The sequence below is a fragment of the Gadus chalcogrammus genome, chromosome 4 (genome assembly GCF_026213295.1).
Source record: "Gadus chalcogrammus isolate NIFS_2021 chromosome 4, NIFS_Gcha_1.0, whole genome shotgun sequence".
Classification (NCBI taxonomy): domain Eukaryota; kingdom Metazoa; phylum Chordata; class Actinopteri; order Gadiformes; family Gadidae; genus Gadus; species Gadus chalcogrammus.
The window spans coordinates 18,165,454-18,192,518 of record NC_079415.1 but is presented as its reverse complement, the minus strand read 5'-3'; the positions used below and the strand labels follow the sequence as shown (position 1 = coordinate 18,192,518).

General features: G+C 46.4%; 3 protein-coding genes across 3 annotated transcripts; 2 read left to right on the top strand and 1 right to left on the bottom strand.

Annotated features, from left to right (window-relative positions):
* The first annotated feature begins 14,364 nt into the window (after positions 1-14,364).
* f2rl1.2 (coagulation factor II (thrombin) receptor-like 1, tandem duplicate 2) lies at positions 14,365-17,335 on the top strand. Its single transcript, XM_056589517.1, has 2 exons — positions 14,365-14,570; positions 14,815-17,335. The coding sequence occupies exons 1-2, from the start codon at positions 14,510-14,512 to the stop codon at positions 15,903-15,905; spliced, it is 1,152 nt and encodes a 383-aa protein (XP_056445492.1). The 5' UTR covers positions 14,365-14,509; the 3' UTR covers positions 15,906-17,335.
* Positions 17,336-17,573: 238 nt separating this feature from the next.
* On the bottom strand, positions 17,574-19,964 carry ch25hl2 (cholesterol 25-hydroxylase like 2). The gene is made up of 3 exons (XM_056588346.1): positions 19,079-19,964; positions 18,971-18,978; positions 17,574-17,627 (listed from the first exon to the last, which is right to left on the bottom strand). The coding sequence occupies exons 1-3, from the start codon at positions 19,962-19,964 to the stop codon at positions 17,574-17,576; spliced, it is 948 nt and encodes a 315-aa protein (XP_056444321.1).
* A 4,451-nt stretch (positions 19,965-24,415) lies between these two features.
* s100z (S100 calcium binding protein Z) lies at positions 24,416-26,798 on the top strand. The gene is made up of 2 exons (XM_056588892.1): positions 24,416-24,556; positions 26,640-26,798. The coding sequence occupies exons 1-2, from the start codon at positions 24,416-24,418 to the stop codon at positions 26,796-26,798; spliced, it is 300 nt and encodes a 99-aa protein (XP_056444867.1).
* Positions 26,799-27,065: the final 267 nt, after the last annotated feature.

The following is a 27,065-nucleotide window of genomic DNA, read 5'->3' as shown; positions in this document are numbered from 1 at the left end:
CTTCGGTTGGGGACACCCAGCCCAGGCCACATTCAGCCCCCCCAGAGGACCGAATATGCCGGATCGAGTCTGCAATAAGATCCTTCTTCCAGGCCCAGCAAACCAGGGAGGAGCGACAGGAGCGGGAGGCGCAGCTACAGAATCAAAGATGGCGATCACTAGAGCAGCAGTTCCAACAACTGCAAACCCTGGTGGGCACCGGAAGCCAGGATCGTCGGTCCCGAGAAGAAGAGGAAGACGCACACCGCGCGCCCGACTTTGCTCCGTTGCAAAATCCTCATCCGGGCTCACGCCGAGGACGTCGCGTCCCGCCAGCAGCATACCCCGGCCGGACGTAAGGTCACGTTCATCCAGCCCTCTTTCGGATACTCCAAGGCCCTATTTCCCTCCGGCGCCGTTCAGATGGAGTCCACCGAAGATGACCCCATACGCGGAAGATGAGGACATTGAACATTATTTGACCACGTTTGAGAGGATTGCTCTCGCAAACCAGTGGCCAGTGGAAAGTTGGGCACTGTATCTTGTACCCCTGTTGTCAGGGAAGGCCCACGCTGCTTATGTGGCAATGGACATACTGGACACCAGAGACTATGCCAAGGTGAAACAAGACATCTTGACAAAGTATGAAATTGACCCAGAGGCCTATCGTCACAGGTTCCGCTCCATGGGCTTCCTGGAGGATGAGACGGCGAGGGAACTTCAATCAAGGCTCACCGACCTCTACCAAAAGTGGATTTGCCCCGCGGAGAAGACTAAAGAGCAGATCGGAGATATAATCATTCTGGAGCAGTTTCTCCGCATACTGAGCCCGGAACTGAGGGTGTGGGTTAAAGAACATAACCCACAGTCCTCGAAGCAAGCCGCTGAACTGGCGGAGGCTTTCATCGCTGCCCGCCGACACAGGAAAGGTTACCAAGGCGGGAACCAAGAGACAATGAACCGACGCAGCCAAGACGCCCAGCGGGACTTTGACCGGAAGCCGTCTGGTAAGTCTGGGGGTGGTGGTCGTGAGTTCAGGGGACTTAGTAGCCCTAATAGTAAGCCCCAGCAGCCCAATCAGCCCAGTAAGCCTAGGTATAAAATAATCTGCCATAACTGCGGACAGCCTGGCCATATCAAACCAGAGTGCCCTTTAGCGCCCACTAGAGATGCCAGATTATGTTACACCCCATGCAATGGTTCTACTAAGGCAACCCCTAGCTCTAGGGATGCTATAGTGCCCGTCAGAATCGGGGGGAAGGTGTGGAAAGCAGGCAGTAGCCAGACATTTGTCCGAAGAGCATGTCTGGGTACAGAGGGGTTAGTAGGACTGGGGAGCGTCAAGGTACGTTGTATACACGGTGACGAGAGTGAGCACCAGCTGACGTACAGGTGGAGATTGAAGGTCAGTCTTACTTGCTGAATGTCGGCATGATGGATAACTGTCCTTACCCTGTGGTGCTAGGACAGGACGTGCCTGTGTTGGCAGAGTTATTGCAGCGTCACTTACCCCAAGCGAGCAGTTGTGTGGTAACTAGAGCTCAAGCTAAGGCTAACGCCACGGATGTAGCTTCGTGGCAGGAGTTACCCTTTCCTGTAGGTTGCTCAGGGGGGAAGGATAGGAAACCCAAGTCAGTTAAGAGGAGAGAAAAAGTTTTAGGAACTCCAGTACAGGAACAGGTACCCCTATCACCACTAGATGTGAGTGTGGTGGAGGTAACGGACTTTGGGCAGGTGCAGAGAGATGACGCCACATTGAGTGCCCACTTCAAGAGAGTGAGGAACGAGGAGGATGTTTCTAGGGCGGCAGTATGTGGAAAAGAGTGCTTTGTGTTGAGAGAGGGAAGGCTGATGCGTATAAGTGCTGAGGGAGAGCAACTGGTAGTTCCTAAGCTACTGCGTGTTAAGGTACTGAACCTAGCTCACAGTATTCCCTGGTCAGGCCACTTAGGGCAACAGAAAACCCTGGACAGGATTGCTACCCGGTTTTATTGGCCTGGTGTATACCAGGAGGTTGTAGCTTTTTGTAAATCCTGCCCGACCTGCCAGCTCACTTCCCGTTCAAGAAGAGGCATGAAGGCACCCCTAATTAGCCTCCCCATCATCGATGTCCCCTTCACTAGGATTGCTATGGATGTTGTAGGCCCCCTTGACAGGAGTAGGGCTGGCCACAGGTACATCTTGGTGATATGCGACTATGCTACTCGCTATCCTGAGGCTTTCCCCTTGAGAAACACCAAGTCTAGACAGGTAGCGAATAGTCTAATGCAGCTATTTTCAAGGGTGGGGATCCCTAGAGAGATCATAACAGATCAGGGCACCAACTTCAATTCTGGGTTCATGAAGCAAGTGTACTCACTGTTAGGGATCAGGGGCATTAGAACTACGCCCTACCACCCTCAGACTGACGGAATGGTTGAGCGCTTCAACCAAACGCTCAAGGCAATGTTGCGGAAATATGTGAACGACACGGGAGATAATTGGGACCAGTGGCTGCCCTATCTTCTCTTTGCCTACAGAGAAGTCCCGCAAGCGTCCACCGGCTGCTCTCCCTTCGAGCTGCTCTACGGACGTCAGGTGAGGGGACCCCTGGATATCCTGAGAGAGGCCTGGATGGGAGAGAGGCCTCAGCCACCGACCAACATCGTGGACTACGTACTCAAAATGAGAGACAAGTTGGAGGAGCTGAGCAGTCTGGCCCACGACAACCTGGCGCAGGCCCAGGCGGGCCAAAAGACCTGGTACGACAGGACCGACCGCAGTCGTACCTTCAACCCAGGCCAAAAGGTGCTCCTACTGCTCCCTTCTTCAGAGAGCAGCCTGCTCGCTAAGTGGCAGGGTCCCTTTGAAGTGCTGCGCAAGATGGGCCCGGTGACCTATGAGGTCGCCATGCCGGATCGACGGAAACCGAAGCAGGTGTTCCACATTAACCTGCTCAAGGAGTGGATATCCAGCACGGGAGCCACCAGCGACCTGATGTGGGCCCGCAGAGTGGACGAGGAGGAGGAACTGAAGGAGCAGTACTTCCCCACCGCCGGAGGCGAGGCCTCACGTCCCTCTGTGGAGCACCTTTCCAACCAGCGGCAGAGGGAGCTCCTGCAGGTTGTCCCTGGGGGTCTGTTCCGGGAGGAGCCCGGACGGACGACATTGATACACCACAGCATTAAGCTGACGTCTCCAGGGCCAATCCGCCAGACTTCACTGAGGGCCCCTGCAAGGCTGATTCCTGCATTGAAGCAGGAGGTCCAGTCAATGTTGGAGATGGGCGTTATCGTGCCATCACGAAGCGAATGGTGCAGCCCCGTGGTGCTCGTCCCAAAGAAGGACGGGGGGCTGCGCTTCTGTGTGGATTTCAGGAAGCTCAACGCCATCTCTGCCTTCGACCCTTACCCTATGCCGAGGGTGGATGAGTTGGTGGAACGGCTCGGCAAGGCACAGTATCTTAGCACACTGGACCTGTGCAAAGGATACTGGCAGGTGCCGCTAACGCCTGAGGCCCAGGAGCTGACCGCCTTCAGGGCTCCAACCGGGCTATTTCACTTCACCACCATGCCGTTCGGGTTACATGGAGCGGCGGCGACCTTCCAGCGCATGATGGACCAGGTGCTGAGGGGGGCTGAAAGCTACGCCGCTGCCTGCATCGATGATGTGATCATCCACAGCTCATCATGGGATGAACATTTGACCCACCTGGCTGATGTGTTCCAGAGGATCAAGGCTGCCGGGCTGGTGGTCAATGCCAGCAAGTGCCAGCTGGCCAGATCTGAGGTTTGCTACCTGGGGTATGTTCTTGGAGGCGGTAACATTAAACCTCAGCTGAACAAGGTGGAGGCCGTCCAAGGCTGCCCGCCACCCACAACCAAGAAGGGAGTGCGTTCCTTCCTGGGCTTGGTGGGGTGGTACCGGCGGTTCATACCCAACTTTTCTGCTAGGGCTGCGGTGCTGACCAACCTCACTCGCAAATCAAGCGCCAACAAGCTGGTTTGGACAGAGGAGTGTGAACAGGCTTTTCAGGACCTGAAGGGCAGCCTGTGTCACAGTCCAGTTTTGCAGAGCCCCAACTTTGACCTACCCTTCATTGTCCAGACGGATGCCTCAGGACTGGGACTGGGGGCCGTCTTGTTACAGGGGGATGGAGACCATTGGAGGCCGATCCTGTACATCAGTCGCAAACTCTTCCCCAGAGAGACCAGGTATTCCACGGTAGAGAAGGAGTGTCTGGCCATCAAGTGGGCACTGGACACTCTGAAGTACTACTTGATGGGGAAAGAGTTTGTGCTAGAGACTGACCACCGGCCACTGCAATGGATGCATCGCATGAGGGACAGTAACGCCCGGATTACGCGGTGGTATCTGTCTTTGCAGCCGTATAAGTTCACTGTCCAGTACAAGGCTGGAAAAGACAATGTGACTGCCGACTTCTTGTCCCGCCTCTACGAGGAGGTTCAAGCTTAAGTAGGGGGGTGTGTGATGACGCGGCTATTGGCGCGTCCTCACGCGTCCGTTTTGAGGCCGCACCGGGCATTTATCTGACGTGCATTAACCCGTAATCAAGTATCTGCATAGTGTCTGCATATTGTGTGGGGTTTGGTGAATGATGCGATCGTGGGGCGGGTTTGTGTATGGAGTGGTTAAAAAGTAGAACTGCTCACCGCCGTGCTCAGCTGTGCGATCCCTGCGGCTTCTAGGAAGCGCGCGCCCGACGGGGGACAGCTATATGGTGCGGGGCGTGTGCGAATGACGCCGTTGCGTCTCCGCCAAATCAATTATCTTTGTTAGAATATATAATTTGTAAGTAGTGGCGGGTATAGACGCACAAATAGTAACTAAGGTGTTTAGTTTAATTCATTTAAGATACGTTTGTTTTGAACAGTTTTGAAGCATATTTTGGTGATTTGATATGTAAACACCCCCGCTGATATTTGGGAGATTGGTATGCACCAATCTCGGGTCGGCCCATATAAGGGAGCCGTGTCAGTCCTGACAGGGGGGAGCTAGAAGGCAGAAGCTAGGCCATGCTCTCTGTATATGCTGAAAATGTAAATAAAAGTAATTTTTGCTGCACCACTGCCTTTTCTGCTGATCTCAAGACCGCTCGACATTCTACCCCTTGACAGTCGTCCTGTGTCTTGGAAGGGTTTCAAGAGCCAGTTCTGCAAAGGATATGCTGAGTCTCCTAGGATGTAATAGCCAGCAGTCACCCCTCCAATGTTCCTGGTGCGAACTGGGAAGTGGTTCCCTTGGCTGGCTAACTCCCAGTTTGGACAATCTCAGAACCCTGGCATCATGCATGCTCCCTGCCAGTCCAACAAACACGTTCCAAAACAGCCCCTTTCCATCGACAACACCTTGAAGGAGGATGGAGTGCCAGCCTTTACGGTTGAAGAAGTCACAGTGATAGTCCTGTGGTGCAAGGATTGGTATGTGGGATCCATCGATAGCACCAACACAGTGTGGGAGCCCCCACCTGTTCTCAATGTAGGTAGCCATTTCGCGGAACTTCACCTCGTCTGGAAAACGTATTTGTTCTGGCACCAATAATGTTTCTGCTGCAGCACAAAAATCCTGCACACACCGGCACACAGTTGTGATGCTGACTCCAAAAAGATGTCCAATACTCCTATACTCAGAGCCAGTAGTGAGCTTCCACAGTGCAATGGCCACTCTCTTCTTCAGGGGCACACATCCGCAGAAATTGGTGTCTTGCCGCTCCAAAACTGGACGCAGTTTGTTGGACAAGAAGCCAAACGTTTCTTCAGACATCCTGAAGTTCTCCACCCACTGCTCGTTTGTGAAGCCGGGAACAATCACATCCCACCATTCCGAGGATCGGTTGTGCGCCCAGACCGACGGTTTGCGGCGGAAATGTTGTGACGAGAGTAGCATCTGAAACACACACACACAGGCTACATATTTGAGTACTTATAGAAATGGCTTGCAATCACTAAGACGTTGTACACTGGACTTATTTTGTACGAGCTAGCTAGCCTTAGCAACAGTTAGCTTACCTGGATGCGTCTTTTCTTGGAGGCTTGATTCCTCTCATCTTCACACTGTTGTATATACTCCAACACTCTCCGGGACTTTTCCAGTGTATTTTGTCTCGCCGCGTGCAGCCTTCTCTGACTCTCTTCTCTTTTGTGTCTGACAAAAAGCACCAGACCGAGCAGCACGAATACCATCGCATCGATGTCCTCCATTGTTGTAATGTGGGTTCTGTCCATGTGTGGGATGCATAGGTGTTGTTTGCGTCGCGTAGAAAAATACGTCACGGCCCTTTCGCGCAGCCGACCCCGCCCACGTCCAGGAGGTACTATTTGCGGTGGAAAACGACCCGTGCTGCTACCGTGTCGAGTCGTGTCGTGTCGAGTCGAGTCGAGTCGAGCTACATGTGCGGTGGAAAAGCGGCATAAGAAATATAACTATAACTATGACAGAGTTAAAGGTTGGGTATGCGATTTGCGAAACGCCAGCAGATTTTGAAAATACACAACTCAAATGGTCCTACCCCCTCTCCTTCAACGCTGACTCTGACTCCACCCATTCCAAGTACCTGGACGCGCAATCATGCACGAGCGCGAACAGAGATGCGCGAGAGCGAGCCAGGCTAGCGTAGGTTTTCGTTTAATAACATGGCACTACATTCAGCTGTAAGTTGCACCCAGTACCGCGGGAAGTAGGGGTGCTGTGGGTGCTGCAACACCCCCTGTCCGAGGCCCTGTCTTATCACAGAAAACGATCATTTCTAAAAACTCCGGCCAAAGTGGAGATTTCTGAAAACGCCGGTTATGTGTTGTCGTGTCAACGGGGAGAAACGGGATTTTAGGTTCTGAAGCGTCACATTATGCACCAGGAAATGCTTAACGTCATGTGAGCGCCCGCTGTACCGTATTGGTCCGAATATAAACACAAACCCCATTGTAAGACGACCTATATTTGGAAAAAAGATTTGAAGACCAGATCTTGTTTTTATGAATAAATAAATTGTATTCATTGAAATAATATACGAAAATAAAAAGGCATAGAATAAAACACTGCATTGCCACTAAACAGTAGTGCAAATAGGCCGTACTGATGTGTACACCAAAGACTATTCCTGACACTCCTCTGCCCCGCTGTGTTCGCTCTGGCTGTGGTCGCTCCGAACTGTTTCGGCCCGTGGCAAAGCGATTCATCCTCGCTGCTGTCCAAGGCATTTTGAGACGCAGCATTTATTTAATGTTCATATGACCTAGTGCTGAAAAAAGGTTATATGAAAAAGTGTGAGGGTAGCGGTGGTGCGCTAAACTTGTTCTGTGAGCAGCTGGATGTGAACCATGGTGTGAAGGAAGTGAACACAACGATCGATTTTCAACTGTGCGCGCATGCACTGGTGTAATTGAGCTGCGCTGCTATATATCTTTTTTATCAATGTAACGAGTTGCGAGTCTAGTGCAGGCTGAGTTTTTTATTTCCAGCACCCCCTGCTGAGAATACGTTCTCGCGGCTATGGTTGCACCAGATGTTATAAACATTAAACGGTCACATAAATCATTACTATTTTTAGAAAATGTATGTTTGTTTCATATAATTGTATTGGAAGTCCTGGTTTTCACTAGGGTTGCTGCGGTGTGGACATTTTCATAACGAGTAATACACTCGTCTCATCACCGGTATTACCGAGTATAAACGGTATAAACTTTGAAACTAGGTCAACCGCCACACAAGCATCGGTTTTTAGACCCTTCTCGTCCTTCAGTTGCCGCCAACGTTCGAAAGCAGCGCCTAGGATTATTCTTGATTTCAGTTTTTCTCTTTCAGCGTTTTTATTATCAATTACTCTCTGAAAAAGAGTTTTCCTTCTCTTTGCTGGTGGTGGTGGTGGGGATGGTGGCGTCTTGTCTGCCATGGAAATTGTCTTCTACTGCTAGGTCCAAATGTGGATTAACTAGTTCCAGTAGCTACCGCAGGATAACAACAAACAGGAGCTTGCTCTGGGTCACGAGCTCTGGGTCACGAGTACTGCACGAAGGGGTCGCGCGCGGGGCGCGGGGGAGGGGGAGTGCAGTACGACCGTTTGATTGACGTACTTACTGTCCAATGCAACTCGGTGGCAATGGAAATGATTGGCTGGAGTTTTTCGAGCCCTGCCCGTTCCACAGATGATTGACTTGTTTAATTTTCATGTCAGTACTTCTAACTCAGTGGCTGTAAGCGGGTTATGATAAGGATTTCAAGTAATTTTGCAAAAATGGCCAAAAAAGCAAATTCCATACCCAACCTTTAATTATGAAGGCAAAATGGTCAACGAAGAATTTCCCCTTAATGCCATACTGTTGTGTCTTGGCAGTCAGATTATTGGAAACTAATGCTGCTATCTATTTGGATTGACGAAGTGGTAAAGTCGCAAATCCCCCAGCTTTCTTGCGGAATTTCACTGAGGCACGCCCCCTTTTGGTCGTAGTATCTCGTCGCTTTCAAAGTAGAGCGAGCAGAGCTGTACAACTCGCAAAGAAGATGGCTGCGCCCATAGTTAATGGGAGATGAGATGTATTTTCTTTCTATTTGTACCACGTTGGTGGTTTCAATGTCGTTTTTAAAACCTCATACACACTTGATTTCATTGCTGCTTTAATCCGGTCACCAATACATGCATTGCACGGTCTTGCTTTGAGTGCAATTCAATGTAAAGTTTTGTTTTGAAGCTGGTTTGCTAAAGAGGCTATGTTGCTAATGATGGCTAGCCTGCTACTACTCCCCCTCGTGGCTCGACAGAAACACAAATGGCAAACAGGAAGGCTGGCGCAAGGGAAATACGTCACGTTCTCGTCGTTCGTACCAGCGTACCATCCAAATGGATAGCAGCATAACATGTCGGAATGTTGATTGCCTGATGAATTTCAGGTACTGCAAATTGTGTTTCACCTAATAATAGTCGTATGTTTTTTTATACAATAACAAAATGGTCATATAAGAAAAGGGGCCAAGTGCTCAACTTTATTGGCCAATATTTCTCTGATGTAGGCTATATATTTTTACGTTGCCAAGCCAGTTCGGTCGCAGCTTGGCACGCCCGGCGATTTCACCTTCTTGTCTCAAGCTTCCTGTGTAAAACCGAGGGGGTCAACGTGTCAACCCCCGGTCATCAGAGTGCGGGGCTTCTTGGTTCACTGGAGAAGGCGGGGCTGCACACGGAGTGTAGACCTCTTTAGAATAATTTGTATAATTGCATACTCCCGAATCTTTTAATTTTTTTATGAATGAAGACACCCGCATGCAATAATGAGTTCTCGTCTGAGTGTAGATTACAAACGCGACTATGGTCAGCATTGGCGGCTGGTGAAATTTATTTGAGCGGAGGCTGAACGTTTGCTTTCCAAACCCCTGTAGGGGGGTCTGGGGGAATCCTCCCCCACAAGATTTTTTTGTGATTTTCACAAACAAACGAAGCATTCTGGTGCATTCTGACAAAATAGTAAAGGCAAAAAAAGAACATTTACTTATAAAGACGAATGGGGCCAGGGAACTAAGTTTTAAGTTAATTTATATATCTTGTAGAAATCAGCAACATTAAGAGTGCAGATAGCCTCATGCTGAACAGTTTGGCCACTTTGACCAATAATGTCTAAATATGGTAATGACTGCTAAGCGTGCTACACTCGCTTAGATAGGCGGTGGGTGGGCTTTGAATACCTCTGGGACAGTTTGCAGTCCTAGTTTTATTTACAAAGCGTTGACATCTGTTTATTTCCTTGTTCTACAGTTTTTTTTATGGATGCGTGTGTGTTTAGATCTAATGGTGGCTTGAAGTAACAAAACACAAATATAACCGCAAGCGGGGTCCGAGCCAAATTAAAAGTCAAGAACACACTAATGGAAGATATATAAATAATAAGATATATAATTATGAAGGAAAAATGTATACGAAGATGTTTCACTTAATGCAATACCGTGCCTCAGCTTTCAGGTGAGCTGTAGAGCAATGGCCGAATGTCATGTTCAGCTTGTGCACAATGCTCTAATCTGGATTCGAACTCTCAACCTAAGTATCAGCAGTACAAGGCATTATACCATTGAGCCACATGTAAACCTGAAGTGCAGTCACATTCACATACCGTGTCGAGTCTTGTCGAGTCGTGTCGAGTCGAGTCGAGTCGAGTCGAGTCGAGCTACATGTGCGGTGGAAAAGCGGCATAAGAAATATAACTATAACTATGACAGAGTTAATTATGAAGGCAAAATGGTCAACGAAGAAGTTCCCCTTAATGCCATACTGTTGTGTCTTGGCAGTCAGATTCTTGGAAACTAACATGTCGGAATGTTGATTGCCTGATGAATTTCAGGTACTGCAAATTGTGTTTCACCTAATAATAGTCGTATGTTTTTTTATACAATAACAAAATGTTCATATAAGAAAAGGGGCCAAGTGCTCAACTTTATTGGCCAATATTTCTCTGATGTAGGCTACATAATTTTACGTTGCCAAGCCGGTTCGGTCGCAGCTTGGCACGCCCGGCGATTTCACCTTCTTGTCTCAAGCTTCCTGTGTAAAACCGAGGGGGTCAACGGGTCAACCCCCGGTCATCACAGTGCGGGGCTTCTTGGTTCACTGGAGAAGGCGGGGCTGCGCACGGAGTGTAGACCTCTTTAGAATAATTTGTATTATTGCATACTCCCGAATGTTTTAATTTTTTTATGAATGAAGACACCCGCATGCAATAATGAGTTCTCGTCTGCAGGGACGTGCACAGGCGAGTTGCCGAGCGGCGTGTACAAGCTGCTTTACGTAGCTGCAGCGCTGCACGCGACCGGAACACCGGCACCTGTGAGACGACTGCCTTGATGTTCTCGGAAAAGGTGAATTTGAGATGTATAACAAACAAACAATCATAATCACGTTTTATGAAATGAATTACAATCTTCATAAATCCAGGCTCAGTTTGCCGCGTAACATTTAGCCTAAATAATCAGACAGCTAGCTAGCTTGCAGACAAGCAGCCCGTTATCTGAGGTTCTGAAGGCTTCTCTTTTGAAGCTTTGCATTTTTAAAATGTCAATTTGGAGAAACTTATCAGTGACTTGATAGGATGTTGTTTAATTGTGTTTGTGTTCATGTTATGTTCTTCTTCTTCAAGTCATGTTTTTCTGCATTATCGTTAGTAGTAGTTATTTCAGTGTTTTACTTATTTGTAATTATATATTAATAAATACCCTGTTATTCTCAGTCCTTCATATAGCCTGTGAGTTTTTTTTTTTGGGGGGGGGGGGTGCCCTTTTTTCAGGTCAGAGCAACTGCCCCTCAAAATTCCTGTGCACGTCCCTGCTCGTCTGAGTGTAGATTACAAACGCGACTATGGTCAGCAGTGGCGGCTGGTGAAATTTATTTGAGGGGAGGCTGAACGTTTGCTTTCCAAACCCCTGTAGGGGGGTCTGGGGGAATCCTCCCCCACAAGATTTTTTTGTGATTTTCACAAACAAACGAAGCATTCTGGTGCATTCTGACAAAATAGTAAAGGCAAAAAAAGAACATTTACTTACAAAGACGAATGGGGCCAGGGAACTAAGTTTTAAGTTAATTGATATGCCTTGTAGAAATCAGCAACATTACGAGTGCAGATAGCCTACATCAACAATAACTGTGAATTACACACAAGGTATACATTCTCTCTCTCTCTGTGTGTTAGTGAGAGAGAGAGAGAGAGAGAGAGAGAGAGAGAGAGAGAGAGAGAGAGAGAGAGAGAGAGAGAGAGAGAGAGAGAGAGAGAGAGAGATAATGGGTGAGTGTGTTACGGCCAAGCCATTGTGTTGGAAAACGTCACTCATAAATATATCTACAGTCGGCATTAGTATGCATTTAGACAAATACAATGAAATATGAATTCCACAAAATTAATGTAAATGTGCAAACTTTTGTGTGTGGTTGTTTAAGACACACTTAAGGCATGATACCAACCTAGGTTTGCAGAGGACTACAATATGCACACTGAAGGCCTGATGCCACCATAGGTTTGCAGAGGAGTATATACAGTATGTACACTGAATAGGTTTGCAGAGGACTATATACAATATGCACAATGAAGGCCTGGTCCCACCATGGTTTGCAGAGAACTATACATACAGTACACTTGAAAGGGGTGGGGGGAGGTTGTGAGTGTCTGCAACCAGTGTCCACCTCAAGGGAAATAAATATAGGCTAGTGGAATAAATAGAAGTTGCTTACCTCTAGCATGGCTAGCTTCCCACAGTTGTTCATATGCACTCTTGCTCGCTCTTGTTTTTTTTATCCGTTCTGAGAGATGTTTCAGGTCTGTCAACCCTGTCTGTGTCCACGAACATCACTATTCATTGGTCCGGGATGTTCGTTACTGACACGGTCCAATAAATAGTGAACTTCATCACAGCCTTACTGAGGGCACAGTGCTTAATGCAAACAATCGCAACAAAAAACGCCTGCAGAAATTATCCGACACCCGCTGGCCTCATCATGATTCATGTCTACAGTAGCCGATGTCTTCTGTCATTGATCAATATGAGGACATTTTAACCACGATGGTTGAATTAAAATCAGAGGGAGACAGCAAGTTCAGCTCGAAAGCGACCTCCCACACAAGAGCAATGGAATCATTTGATTTTATTATATGCCTTGTGACGTGGCGATTGTACATTTCGGCTGCGCATGTATTTATGGAATTTTAAATTGCTGGAATAATGTTGTTGACTTCTAACATGTCTCTATCTTTGCTGTTTAAATCTAACAGTAGTCTTTGAGTAATATATCGGCGGTAACCACTGTTTTTGGTTGCGAATTTGTGCCAGCTGGGCATTCCGTGGAATATGTGTTTTAATAAAACACATCCAATACATGGAATGTCCGCTGGTGACGCCACTGAGGCTATTGTAGGCTAACGATGCTCTTAAAGGCACCCAGTGCAACTTTATGTAAACATTCAATGAAAAATAAACATTCAATTTCTAGTCTTTTTTTACACGTAGTAAGTTTCAATAACTCCATACCATTACATATCGACATTCAAGGAGCAAAGATGAGACGTTGTTGTGTGGTGAGAACTGATAGAAAATCGTAAACAACAACAATCGCCGGTGGGGAGAAGCCATTTTTCCATTGACTGGAAGCCTGCTTTATTTATTGTAGGTTACAAAAAATAAAGAAAATGGCGGCATTGTTGTTGTTATCGATTTTCTATCAGTTCTCATCACACAACGACGTCTCATCTTTGCTGCTTGAATGTCGGTATGTAATGGTATGGAGTTATTGAAACTTACTACGTGTAAAAAAGACTAGAAATTGAATGTTTATTTTTAAGCCTCGAAAGTTGCACTGGGTGCCTTTAAGCTCTTATGCTCAGGCTCATTCAATCTTGCCCCCTAATCATCCCCCTGTATAATTGTATAATTGGCTGACTCATTAATTCCCTCACCCTCCACCTCGAGCTGGTGTGTGGTGAGCGTTCTGGCGCAGATTGGCTGCCGTGCATCACCCCTAGTGGGTGCTACACACTGGTGGTGGTGAGTGAGGTCCCCCCCTTCAATGTAAAGCGTCTTTGAGTGTCTAGGAAAAAGCGCTATATAAATTCAATGCATTGTTATTATTATTATTATTAAGCATCCTACACTTACCGCTGGAGTCCTCGTTAGCTACGAGCGTTTTCTGACGTTCTTTACCCACGATGCTTTCGGGAAACGGTGTGAAAACTGCACGAGGCTCGTACGACGCACTTCATGATCCACTAGGCTGACGATGCTTTTGGGAAACGGGGCCCAGGTCAATCTGGTGAGGGCATAAGCCTAATAATTCATGATATTTTTTTTCTCAATAGCGCTACCTTTGAGTGCAGTACCACAAATTTGGGTTTATGAGTAGTGGGGGTTATTGGTAACCATATCTGAAAATTTCAAGAGTTTTCGATTTACGGTGTAGGTATGACTTTTACAGAATTTGAGGGGGGGAAAACGTTACAGAAACCATAGGGGACCAGGCAGCTTCGCTGCTCGGACCCTAATAACAGAAAACTTCTTATGCTAATCCAACCGCAAGTAGCCTATATTGTGTAAATTAGACATGTTGTTGTAACTGTTTCGTTTTTCGTCGATATACGTGAGATCCTATATCTTTAAATAAATCACATTGCCCAAATCGATTTTTTTTTGTCATCAGATAGTCAACACAAATGAGGAAAATTGGGAGATCAGTTTGGTTTCCCGTTATTTGACACACCATTGAATCTATCGATTAAATATTGCACTTATGAAATTGAGTTCAAATTGCCCATAATAGAATGGATAATAGTGTTATTAGAACCATTTAGGCTCCATAAATATTGAATAGCGTTCAACATGACTCTATATGGACCGGAAACTCGACGAGGGGCGGAGCCTCCACCTCCATGACGTGATACAGGTATGCGACCCTGAAGCCGTATGCCTGAGGTTACGGTGGGGTGTTGGTGGGTTTAAGTATCGAAGTTAAAAGACCGCCACTGTCTCGGATTCTTTAGTGAGACTGAACACTCCTTGACTTTATTTGAACAGCATGGCCGTGATAACAACATTAGTGTTGTTGAGTTGGATTACGATAACAAACGCGATTCCAGGTAGTTATTTTCATACTCCTTTGTCTACTTCCTATGTGATCTTTAATTATGGTCCTCTGCATCGCGACGTCCCGTAGAGACGGCTCGCTTTTTTACTCACACAATTACCGAGGCTTAATACGTCTTCATTTAATTTACGTCGTTGATTTAATCATTGTCTGCCTAAAATTGTTAGTTCGTCACCTTTAGTAGGTAGGATATTATAGAAAGGGAGCTGGGTAATCATTGTAAGTCTTTCCAATAGGAACTGGACGGGGCTTCGTTGGACGTGTGGATCCTGAAGATTCGGGAATGATCAAATTGGACAAGGCGACTTCAGACGCCCTGCAGAGTGGTCTCACCACCGTCTTCCTCCCTATCGTCTACATCTTTGTATTTGTCGTAGCGCTGCCCACCAACGCCATGGCTATCTGGGTTTTCGTATTCAGGACTAAGAAGAAGCACCCCTCCTCTATCTACATGGCCAACTTGGCCTTGTCGGACCTGCTGTTTGTCATTTGGATCCCACTTAAAATCTCCTACCATCTGAATGGCAACGACTGGATCTACGGAGAGGCCATGTGTAAGCTGTACGTGAGCTTCTTCTACGGCAACATGTACTGCTCCGTGCTGTTCATCGCCTCCCTGAGCATGCAGAGGTACTGGGTAGTGGCCCACCCTCTGTCCCAACAGCGCAAGAACAACAAGATGGCAGTCATTGTGAGTGCGTGCATCTGGGCCTTCATCTGGCTCAGCACCACGCCCCTGTATCTGTACGAGCACACGGCGCATCTTGCCGACCTCAACATCACCACCTGCCATGACGTCAGCGTGATCCATGACAGCAAGGACCCCTTCCCCTCGGTTCAGTACCCGTACTACTACTTCATGTTCACGGCGCTGGTGGTGTTCCTGGTGCCCTGCGTGCTCATCGTGGTGGCCTACGTCCTACTGCTGCGCTCGCTGGACAGCAGCATGGGGGACGGCGCCGCCGGCAAGAATCGGCGGCGGGCGGTGCAGCTGATCGCCACTGTGCTGCTCACCTTCCTGCTGTGCTTCCTGCCCAGCAACATCATGCTGGTGGTGCACTACTCGCTACTGAAGGACGGCTCGGAAAACAACTTTTATGCCTTCTACGTCACGGCGCTGTGCCTGAGCAGCCTCAACAGCTGCCTGGACCCCTTCATTTACTACTTTGTGTCGGAGGACTTCCGCGACCACGTCAAGAACACCCTGCTGTGCCGCAGCAGCCGCACTGTGGAGCGGATGCGCGTGTCGTTCAGCTCTCTGAAGTACTCCCGCAAGAGCCAGGCGTACATGTCGGACTCGGGGAACACTCAGAGCAGCAGCTGCTGAAGGAGGAACCAAGAGACTGACCCGGGTCATTACCCTGACCTGGACCCTGGTCCTGACCCCGATTATGACCATCACCCAGATCCTAATCATCTATTGACACGTTGTTGTTGTTGTTGTTGTTGTTGTTGTTGTTGTTGTTATTTAGGGGACTAGAGCTGTGATGACCACGGCGACGTGTGGATTCAGTGTTGTTTTAGCACGTCTAGGACTGAACTATTATGGTCAATAGAAAGAGCCTGAAATCCCTGCACACGCACACACAAATGAGCCATGATTGTTACCAATGTAGATGGAAGATATGGCTATTTATGTTTTGATGATTCCAGCACCGTAAACAGCAGGCCTGTAACAAGACTGTAAACAGCAGCCAGGACTCTTCATCATTTCACTTTGAATGTATATTTAGGGGTACAATGTGAGATACCCTGATTATTTATTTATCTTTTTCGTTTTAATTAAATACTGGAAAGCTTCAAAGGATTATATTAATTTCTGCTTGTTTTATGTCTATTTACTTTGGGCCCTTCCTTTGCGTCAGCAGTCCAATCGGGAACGCGACTTTGATGCGTCTAATAAATATTTTTGTAACAAAATGATGACATCAGAGGGCTGTGGTTTCAATGAAACTATAGTCACTATTATGCAACAGGCCACATGTTATGGCGTGAGTCACTGAACACATTTTCTAAGCGTCTGAATGATGACAGCGTTTGTAGGTTTCCTAAGGAGGTAATGTTGTCAAGGAATCCCTGGAATGTTTTGGGGTTGTGGCCAAGATTTATCTGGCAGTCTATTCATCTGGATTAATGTCCTGTTAACATATACTATTGTTTAGATGTGTGCTTCCCTTACCTCTGAAATGGTTGTGATTTGTGTTGGATTTGGATAAGAATCAAACATGCTGTCGTCTTAAACCTTTAAAATAGAATCAGTAAATAGGTGAAACCAGTCTCACTTAAGTTGAGCAAGAAGGAGCAACACGCCTTCCCTGCTCCCAAGCCCCGCAGCAAGCCTGGCCCTCAGGTGATTCATTGCCACCAAGGTTCGCCTCACCCTTTATTGGGTTGCATTTAGTATTCAGTGTAGTAATAGGTAATCTGTAATCAGCAGAACAAGTCAATACAAGTCAAATAACAATTCAGTAGCGACATTATCGTATCTATTCTATCTATTACTGAGATATTTGCACCGATACTTATTCTTGCCTGTGCCTGAATTTGCCAGTTGTGACCGAGCCCTGAGTCATGTGACCCAGCCACCCTGACAGTAATTTGCTTAACTTGTTTCTTGTTGCTGGTAAGGCCATGGAGGTGATTCTGGCTGATAGGTTCCCCTTCCTTTATTTTTAGTTTGACCACTTAAATCTAGATAGACTATTTAAAAATATTTTTAGTTAAAAATAAACCTGTAAAATTAAATGTATCCATATCCAGGAGCAATACAAATGATAAAATAATCATAACAAAATAACGGAATTCTAGGACCATTCTTAAATTGGATCATAAAATTATTTGCAAACACATTTTAGAAGAACTCAGAAAAAGCACTTAGTAAAAGCACTGAATCAATTGAAAATTGCTGTCATAATCCTAATTGAAAAACGGGGATGATTAACGCACTTCAATGTTTTGTAAATATGTGCGTTCTTGAGGTGGTGGCAGCAATGCCTTAGGTGACCGTGGTATCGTAGAAACTGCTGGTGGTGATGAGCAGGTAAAAACACTGGGCAGACCAGCACATGGTTAATGTGTATAAGAGACGCAATGATTGTAATTATATCCTTATAACAAACACACACACACACACACACACTGAGCGCCCTGAATAGGCTGCAGCCTGTATACCTCCCTTCTGCTTGAGGTAACATGTTAAACCAGTCCTGCAGGTTTCAACCAACGGCACCCTAAGGGAAAACAAAGAAAGGAATGTGGTCGAAAGAGGTAGGCAGGCAAATACAGGTCTGAATGCATTTTATATGCTATATTGCATGGCTTCAACCACTAGAACACATTTTCTATCAAATGCACCCATTAGGCTCATCGTGTAGCATATTGTATTGTCTTATAATTCATTAAATGTAAGAGGTAAAAATGAAGGTGAATAAAGCTCAGGAGTCCGCCATTATGACGATGGTAAAATAAAACCATTTTATTATTGGGCAATACAACTACACAAGTAGGCCTACCTTATGCAGCTGCAGAATTGTATATTTATCAAGCCTCTAGCGACCTCTGCTGTCTAAATCAATTCATTTCATATCATGTACTCAAAATGTTTAGATGATTCAATTTAGTACAGCAGTCAAATACTACTGAATAGGTATTCAAATATTTTTTTGAGCTTTCAAATATTTTCATCATTATGATAGGCAATAGTTTTAACGATTAGATACATTCAAATAAATAGAAGAAATAACACAAGTATATGTTTGTATTAATAACAAATTCCAACATTAAGTTTATAAATTCATCAATGTGCAATATTTTTGACAAACATGTATCACGACAGTGCCTGTTTTTGTGAATTTTAGAAAGGTTTCTGCTAATGAGAGCTTTCAAACCAATGTTAGCAAAAATTAATTAGTATTTTCCCCACACCCCATACTGGCCACCAGGACATCCGTCCATGCATTTTGAGCAAGCAAGACTGCTCACCGCTGATAGGGAGCATAAAGAGTACATGTTTAATGTCTCTCTAGTGACTAAAAAGCTTCTTCTTGACGAGTCAGAGCAAACACAGGGAATATAATTTCCACAAACAGGTTCCAGAAAGTAGTTCTGCTTTTTCTCAAGAGATAGCTTAGAAAACACCCAACACCAAATGCAAAAACAACCTGAGAGAATACATGCAAGAATAACACTGAAACTCAAACATCTCTATGAAAGATGAGTACATCATGTAAAGGTATGTCAATATGCAAGCTGATTATATGAATCCCTTACCAGACGCATAATCAAAAACAAACCCATTCCTGAAAAAGCGTTAAAGTCAGAGTGTTTGGTAAAAACAACGGAATAGGAAAAGAGCCAAATGGAGGATCATTCATGAGAACCACGAGAACCTACAGAATGTGCTGAGGGGGGGGTCTAAGAGGTGATCTAAGGGACAAGGTGGATCGTCTGTAGTTTAGTCTTTCCTTCCCTTCATCTCCTCCTTTACCTCCTCCTCTGTGCTGAGGGTGGGGGTGGTTCCTGAGAGGGTGCTGCTGGTGGTGGAGGTATTGGTTCCCCCCAGCCAGTCCCAGTGGGAGAAGAAAGGAGCAAAGTTAGTGGCGGGCTTCTGGTGGTGGGCGTCGTGCTTGGGGGCGCCGCCCCACAGGCCGAAGGGCACCAGGCGGTGCATGGCCCAGGGGAAGTCGTAGCCGCAGTGGTCCTCGGTGGACACGTAGATGTTGAACACCATGAAGCCCCAGGCGGTGAGGCAGTGGCAGCGCAGCAGGACGGGGTCCACCGTGGCCCAGAAGCCCACGCTGAACAGCTCCCAGCCAGACAGGTGCTGGGTGACCAGGCTGAACGGCTGGCTGTACTGGTGGTGTACGGCGTGGAACGTCCGGTACAGCCAGGGCACCCTGTGGTGCAGCAGGTGCCACAGGTAGTACTGGAAGTCAAAGACCACGGTGCAGCCCAGGATCCCCAGCAGGAACTCCCAGAGGGTGGGCGCCTGGCGCGGCAGCCCAGTGGCCGGCCGCCACAGCCACTGGGCCACTGCGGCCGGGAAGATGTACACGAGGTGGTTGTAGAGCGTCACGCCCAGCGTGGAGCAGACGTGGGCCGAGGTGACGGGGCGCTGCGGGTGCAGCTTGTAGCGGTTGACGCAGGGCCAGGTGGGCGCCAACAGGTCCAGGCCGGTGTACAGACCCACCAGGACGAAGTAGGTGGACACGGACAGCACCACGGGAAACAGCGGGCTGCGCAGGAGGGGCTGATGGTGCTGCTGGAGGTGGTCCCACACGGGCTGCAGGACCAAGCCCTCGGGGAGCAGGGCGGCGGTCAGGTTGCCGAGGTCCAGCACCCAGGACGGATCGTCCGGGCTGCTGCGGAGCGCCCTGCTGCTGCTCATGTCTGGATCCAGCAGCGTCGGCACGCTGTGCTTCACGAGGAGAACCTACAGCCAAGAGCCAGCTGCAGAAAGGAAGGAAATAACACTCTGAAGGGAATCAAGGTTTCTTTGTGTATGGAGAGCAGAAACAAAAAGGAAGCAGATCATCTGGTGTGGCCGGTGCCAAATTGCACGGGCAGCTCGTTAGCTGGTCTTATGTATGGTAAAGCCCCACCCCCCATACCAGCCCACCCCCGTGTCTCAAAAGAAGCGCTCACTAAAGGGCTCTTTCTCATGGCACCAGGACGACCGCCAGGACTCACAACCCGGGCCACAATAGCTCCCATCTCTGACCCAGATCATGGAGGGAGCACCTCCACTACTGGGCCTGGAGTTGAGACCTGAGCCGTCACTCTGAGGACCTCCTTCAGTCTGCTGTGGAGCTCTTAAGGTCTATGGGATAGTTTACAATTGTGCTTCTTTTCATCCTCTCACCCTTATCTAATGCACACACAAATGCACAGACACGCAGGCACCCACACACACAAACACACACATGTATGCACACACACACACACACACACACACACACACACACACACACACACACACACACACACACGCGCACACACACACACACACACACACACATACACACACACACACACACACACACACACACAGAGGTACACACACACACACACACACACACACACACACACACAGGCACCCACATATACACACACATGTGCATGCACACACACACACACTGTTGCCAACACACACATACACACACACACACACACATGTCCGCGCGCACACACACACACACAAATACAAACACACTAGTGCACACACATAAACACACATGTGCGTGCATACACACACATACAGTCACACACTCACAGCAGGTTTAGTAATTATAGTCAGTCTACAAGTCATTAATCATAACACTCTGTCGGAACTGTCACAGCCAGGATCAGTTGAAAAGCGCCGTTCAGCTGATGTAGAGAAGGAAGGCGGTGGCTCCGCTGACACACAGAGCCATCATTGTTGAAGCCTGGAAAGCAGCTAATGCCCCCCACTGTTCATGTTCCTATGGTGTGGCATGGAGGAAGTTTATTATTAAGATAGTCTTATGATTAAAGTAAATGAATCAATGTTATGAAGATGTTATGTAATAAGATGGAATTGCTTTGTGGATATGTAACAAAAATAAATTATGTGATATTTATTGTCTATATTGGGAAAGCTTATATTTTGTTAAAGCATTGATTCATTGCGTTTTTATTCATTTAATTATTTTATATTATTATTCAACCTCTGAGCGACCAATTTAGTCATTTATCACACGCGTTGATCCACAGCACAGTTCACTGACTTCAGACTCATTCATTAAGGAGGAGGAAGGGGTTACACAGTACAGAGACAGATCATTAAGGACGGTGGAGGAAGGGGTTAGACAGTACAGTGACAGGTCATTGACGAGCAGGTAGGGGTTAGACAGTTCAGAGACAGGTCATTAAGGAGAAGGTAGGGGTTAGACAGTAGAGAGACAGTTCATTAGAGTGTAGGTAAGGGTTAGACAGTACAAAGACAGTTCATTAAAGAGCAGGTAGGGGTTAGAGGGGTTAGTGGGGTTAGTGGACTGATTGAGATCATCGATTGGAACAGTGACCAAATCCAAGGTCAAACAGGACTTCAACTCTCCATGTAGGATCTCCATGGGCAGTGATGGGTGTTATTATTGGTATTGGGTATAGGGTGGTTTATAAGGTTTCATCTACTTTATATCATTTCACAACAGAGCGGTATATTTGATAGGGTGGTTGTCATTTATTTTTGATGTTTTCACACAACGCATTCAAAGTTTGCCAGGGAGGTGGAAAATGCGGAAATGTAAATCCAATTTAATTCACAAACAATTTCCTACTATTTTATCTGTTCTTAAATTAGGAAACTTAAGTGGCAATTTATATGATTGACTAATAAATAATAAATAGGCCTATATATTTTAATTTTTAGTAAAATTAAAAAAGTAAAACAATCAGTAGTAAGCCTGGATGCTAATGGTTGCTACAAATAGCAACAATCCCATTCATTCAATTGCACCCAATACCTGAAATTGTATTTAGAAAATGTTACTCTAGTGCGTAGTAAATCTTTAATTTCCTTGTATTTACTGCAGAGGGCGTGCAAGACACCACACGGCACTGTGCGCTCTAGGTTATGGCTGAACAGTTTTGTCAGCTGCATAACACCTGCACAGCATCATCGACCTCACACAGGGTCAACTCTTCACGTCACCAACGTGTGACCCCCTCGCAAAGCATCACCAGGGTAGATATGCATTGAGTTGGATCAGCTGTCACAGGTTGGGTTGGTATTTGGTAATAATCTCATCCATATGGGCTGTGGGGCCACTTCCTGGTGGGCTGTGTAGTGTGATGTGCAGAGCCAGGCTACTGTCTGTTACATGTGCATAACCACTTTCGGTATGAAAGTGGTGTCTCAGGTGAAAAGTGAGAAGCATATTTGCGGTCTTAAAAGTTGACTGCCTTGCTGGAACCCATCTCAAGGTTGTGTGAGATGATGAGTGCAAACATAATTATGGTCTGGTTCTTCATGTTGTCCATCAGGTGTTGTCAGGAGGTAAGGCGTGCTGAGCTCCACCTAAATTACCAGCGGGGGTCCGTCCGACCTTAGTAGTAAGGTAAACCCGGTTGCAACCGCTCAACCTCCACCTAAACCAGCAATACGTTGTGCCGTCGCTAGAGGGCCCTGTGAGTTGACTGTGGGGCTTGTCATCACAGTCTAGACAGAGATTTTAATATCAGCCCATGTAGCCCTGGCATCAGACATTAGAGTGGATATGGCCAAATCCTTCTCAATCAAGGACGTATGTCAAATCAAATGTGAATTACAGTAAAGTTATTTAACGGGAGCAGTGTGGCGAGGTCAAGCTGCTTCTGAGGAGGATTCAATCTAATCAGCGGATGTGATTCTCTATTAGGTCACATTGGATTAATTAAATTGGAATAAAAGGATAGAAATACAAAGATCCTAAATACATAGAAGTTAACTAAATTCACCTGAGGTGAATAATTATACTAAAACAATTATTCACCTCAGGCTCTGTGAATAGTAGGGAATAGCCCTATGAATAGCTAATTGTTAAATATATATTCAGAATGTCCATCACATTCTGAATTTTTGTGATGGACATCACATAAGCAACAGGAGAGCGTAAATTGACCAGTTTCTGCTGTAAATACGTGGGAGGGATGGGGTTGGGCAGTGTGTGTACGTTCAGAAGTGATAATTTTTCCTTTATGGTTAACCTCAGAACGAACAGGTCCACCACCTACTGGGCGGCTTGGTGCTGAAACTCTTTCATCAGCTGATGAACGGTGTGTGTGTTGCGAGCAGCGAGTAAAGGAAACGTTTCTTCTGCACACCTGATGACAGCATCCCCTCGAGGGGGGGGGGGGGGGGGGGTTCTAAACACAGCTCATGGAATCTTAAAACTGGGTGCCAGGAAAGAGATGGTGTGTGCCCCAACCGTTCTATACAAAACCACAGTGAGTCTAAGTAAAACAACACAATGACATCTTCCCTTTAGGAACTTTAATAATTGAGTCCCAAATGTTTCAACCAATTTGCTATTCACAACCACTCCAACTCATGACCACATCCCACAGAACCCGTTCCACTACCCAGGTCTCCTGTGTGTGTTAGCAGAGAGCTCCCTGCTGTTCCTCCCCCCTGTTCCTCTCACTCCGGCTGGGTTCAAGGGTTCCAACCGGAGCCTGTGGAGGACTGAGGTAGTCTCCTGGGGCCATGCCACCGACTCAAGCACCTGTTTTGTTTTTCAGAGTATTGATTAAAAGGTGGAAAGAAAAAAAGGAGTGTTGCCATGGACGCCGTTCACCTGTGGAATTAATTATCCTGACGGGAGAGGGGTGGTGCCGTTTAGATCCCTCCTAATAAACAAGTGCTCCTGCCTTGCCTCGCGGCACATTTCCATCCGACTCTATCCAGGGGTGAGTACCGCTCCGTTGTACGCTGATAGCGGGCCGCAGGTAGGGGATACTGGCAGGGATAACCTTGTTTAGTTCATTGTAGTGTCTTGCTGTTATCCTCAATGTAAGCTCTCTTTGATGTCATATAGTCAACTTCTACTTGTTTCTTATTACATGTGCTTTTATTCCATGAATATACAGGAAGATTGTGAAATGTAATTTGAGGTTGTGTTATTTTTTAGATGGTATATTTAATACGCCTATTAGATGACATATGATGCTATCGATTATACAAAGGCAACTTTATATGTTGATCTATATGTTGATCTATTCAGACATCTCGTTAGAACAGTCCAGTGTAAATGAGGAGGTGGCCTTCTGCTTTATTGTAGGTGTTTTTATTTCATCTTCCCCCCAGATCACTCCACAATCCTCCATCCTCTGACCAAGATGCCGAGCCAACTGGAGGGAGCCATGGACGCCATGATCAAGGTCTTCTACAACTACTCAGGGAACGACGGGGACAAGTACAAGCTGAACAAGGGCGAGCTCAAAGAGCTCCTGACCAGTGAGCTCACCGACTTCCTCACGGTAAAGCATATTTATATTTTTTTAGCTGTACCGTCCTTAACCTTCACAGGTTTTTGCGCCATGAGTTTACTAGGACCTTTATGTAGGGTATGGATGTGGAACAGAACAGTTTTGGGAAATTTCTGGAACAGTTCTGGAACAGTTTGAAGCGACTTCCTGTTCCAACAGATTCACATGGTGGAATGAATACTCGATTGAAGTACAGCCAATATAGCCCAATTGGGTTATAAATGGTCAAAATACCTGGCTTTAAATTACATTATCACACAACTTTGATGAGAAACTCTAGATATCAAGATTTTCCAAGTATGGTTTTTCATATAATTATTAAATAAATCTAGAAAAATACTTATACTATAATACTATACTACAATAATACAAAATAGCTATAATACTTGATGTATTTTACACAGAGAGGTGCATTTCCCTTAACTTATGTGTTGTTTTTTATGTGGATGTATCATGACCATGAGGAATATTTAAGTAAAGGATGATTACGTTTATATAAGAAATTGTTCTTGTTGTCTTTTACCCTGCTGTAGAAATGAACCATCCATTACTCCATACGACAGTGTACGTTATTAAGCATAGAAGAGAGAGGGAGAGAGATAGAGTAATACAAAGCAGCATTCTACGTATCTCCCAGACCCCTGAGACACTTCTGACGATCAGCGTGCACAGGTGGAGCACACGTTTAGACCCCCGAGGGCCTGTCTTCATCTATCCTCCTATTTGTTTCCTTTGTCCCGCACCTCTCCTCATCACTCATGCGGACTTGCAAGCCTCAGGTGCTTGCTCATCATCATCATCTTCGGTCGCCCGTATCGCCGGCTATATATATATAGCCCTCCTCATGACGTCACGCACCCCGGGGGGTGGTCACCTCTTTAGAGCAGCTCCTCCCCGAGGAGACTCCGCTCGCTCCGATGTGACGCCCTTCTTTCCAGTGCTGCCAAATTGATTATAGTCAGGGAGGGAAAAAATAAGATGTTGTTTGCTTAGCAGATATGTTCTCCTGCATACAATTACAACCAACATTATTATTAACTGTCATGTAATGTTAAGAGTGAAATGTGTGGGGACACTTTTAAGGTCTTAACTCGTGAGCAATTTTAATGTTTACTTTTAGGTCAGATAAAAGGACATGACTTTATCAATGTTCATGCTCAGTCATGGACTAAATCTGCGTCAACACGAATGCCTTGGGAGTTTTGTTCTTCGTCTCCTATTTATGTTTGCTTCAAACGGATAAGTTGGCAGCCATCACTGAGTAGCCCAACAGAAATATCCCCCCCCTGGGGCTTGAAGGTGGAGAGAATCGTGTCCTGTTTCTCAATCCCGCTGCGATGGTGCTGGTGATTTGGAGGCAGAGGGAATTAAAAGGCTATTGTGTGTGTGATCAGCTGTGCGTTATTTTAGCTTCACGGCCTCTACTGAACACAGCCGACGGCCCTGGTGCCTTGAGGGTAGGAGACCAAATTAGGCTTCAGAAGCCATCAAGTCAGGGGCGGTCAGTGCCAACTCGGATGTTACTCAGCCTCGATGGACAACATTATTGACATTATCCTTGTCTGTTGAGGTTCATTACAGATTATTGCTGTTGCACATTATATATATATTAGATGTAATGTACAAATGAGCTTTGATGCAGGGGAATGGGGCAAATTTTGTGTCTTTGATAAAACATGTTATTTGATGAAGCCCGCACCACATTCGATAAATGGTTGGTTTAACATTGTACATTTTGTAGTCTTGGCAAAATCTGATGGTCTCTGTAATACTGTATCATGTGGGAGGAAGAGAATCTGTCTTGTTGCATGAACAGCTGCCTCTTTCCAGGATAAATGTTCTGCAGTTCATTACGCATTATCTCATTAATGGTTAATGTGCATGTTTTTTTTTGTTGGAATGAACCTCAACTGAATCCTTTTATTATTTGAAGGATACTTATTGACGGTCAAAAAAAATTGTCACATGCATCAAATTGCTAATCATACGAGATGACTTAAAGGCAGATCCAATGAATCAGTCAGTTTTCCTTGACTAATGATGACATGTTTCTTGTTCTTTGTGGCACCTGCAGTCCCAGAAGGACCCCCTGCTCGTAGAGAAGATCATGAACGACCTCGATTCCAACAAGGACAACGAGGTGGACTTCAACGAGTTTGTGGTGCTGGTGGCGGCGCTCACCGTGGCATGCAACGACTTCTTCCAGGAGCAGCAGAAGCTGAAGGATAAATAGAAGCTGAAGCCCCCCCCCCCCCCCTTCTCAGCGAAGGGGCCGCAGGAGGCCGCGGTGACTCAGCATTGAGATCCCCCCCAACCCAAAAGATATATATATTAATGTTTGGTGTTCCCATGGTAACGGAAGAAGCCAATCAGTGTTGATAATATCATGTACACCCTCTGCTGGAGTTTAGATTATACAATATCATATATCAGAAAATAAATATGCAGCCCAGAACTCACTAAATGTCTCAACAATCTGCATAGTCTCAGAGTATCCATC

What these genes read in the sequence shown, in the direction of transcription:
- ch25hl2 (XM_056588346.1), bottom strand. Translation starts at nt 19,964, where the DNA reads ATGAGCAGCAGCAGGGCGCTCCGCAGCAGCCCGGACGATCCGTCCTGG.
- f2rl1.2 (XM_056589517.1), top strand. Translation starts at nt 14,510, where the DNA reads ATGGCCGTGATAACAACATTAGTGTTGTTGAGTTGGATTACGATAACA. An exon ending in GATAACAAACGCGATTCCAG is followed by an intron (nt 14,571 to 14,814) that starts GTAGTTATTTTC and finishes TCTTTCCAATAG; the next exon opens with GAACTGGACGGGGCTTCGTT.
- s100z (XM_056588892.1), top strand. Translation starts at nt 24,416, where the DNA reads ATGCCGAGCCAACTGGAGGGAGCCATGGACGCCATGATCAAGGTCTTC. An exon ending in AGCTCACCGACTTCCTCACG is followed by an intron (nt 24,557 to 26,639) that starts GTAAAGCATATT and finishes TGGCACCTGCAG; the next exon opens with TCCCAGAAGGACCCCCTGCT.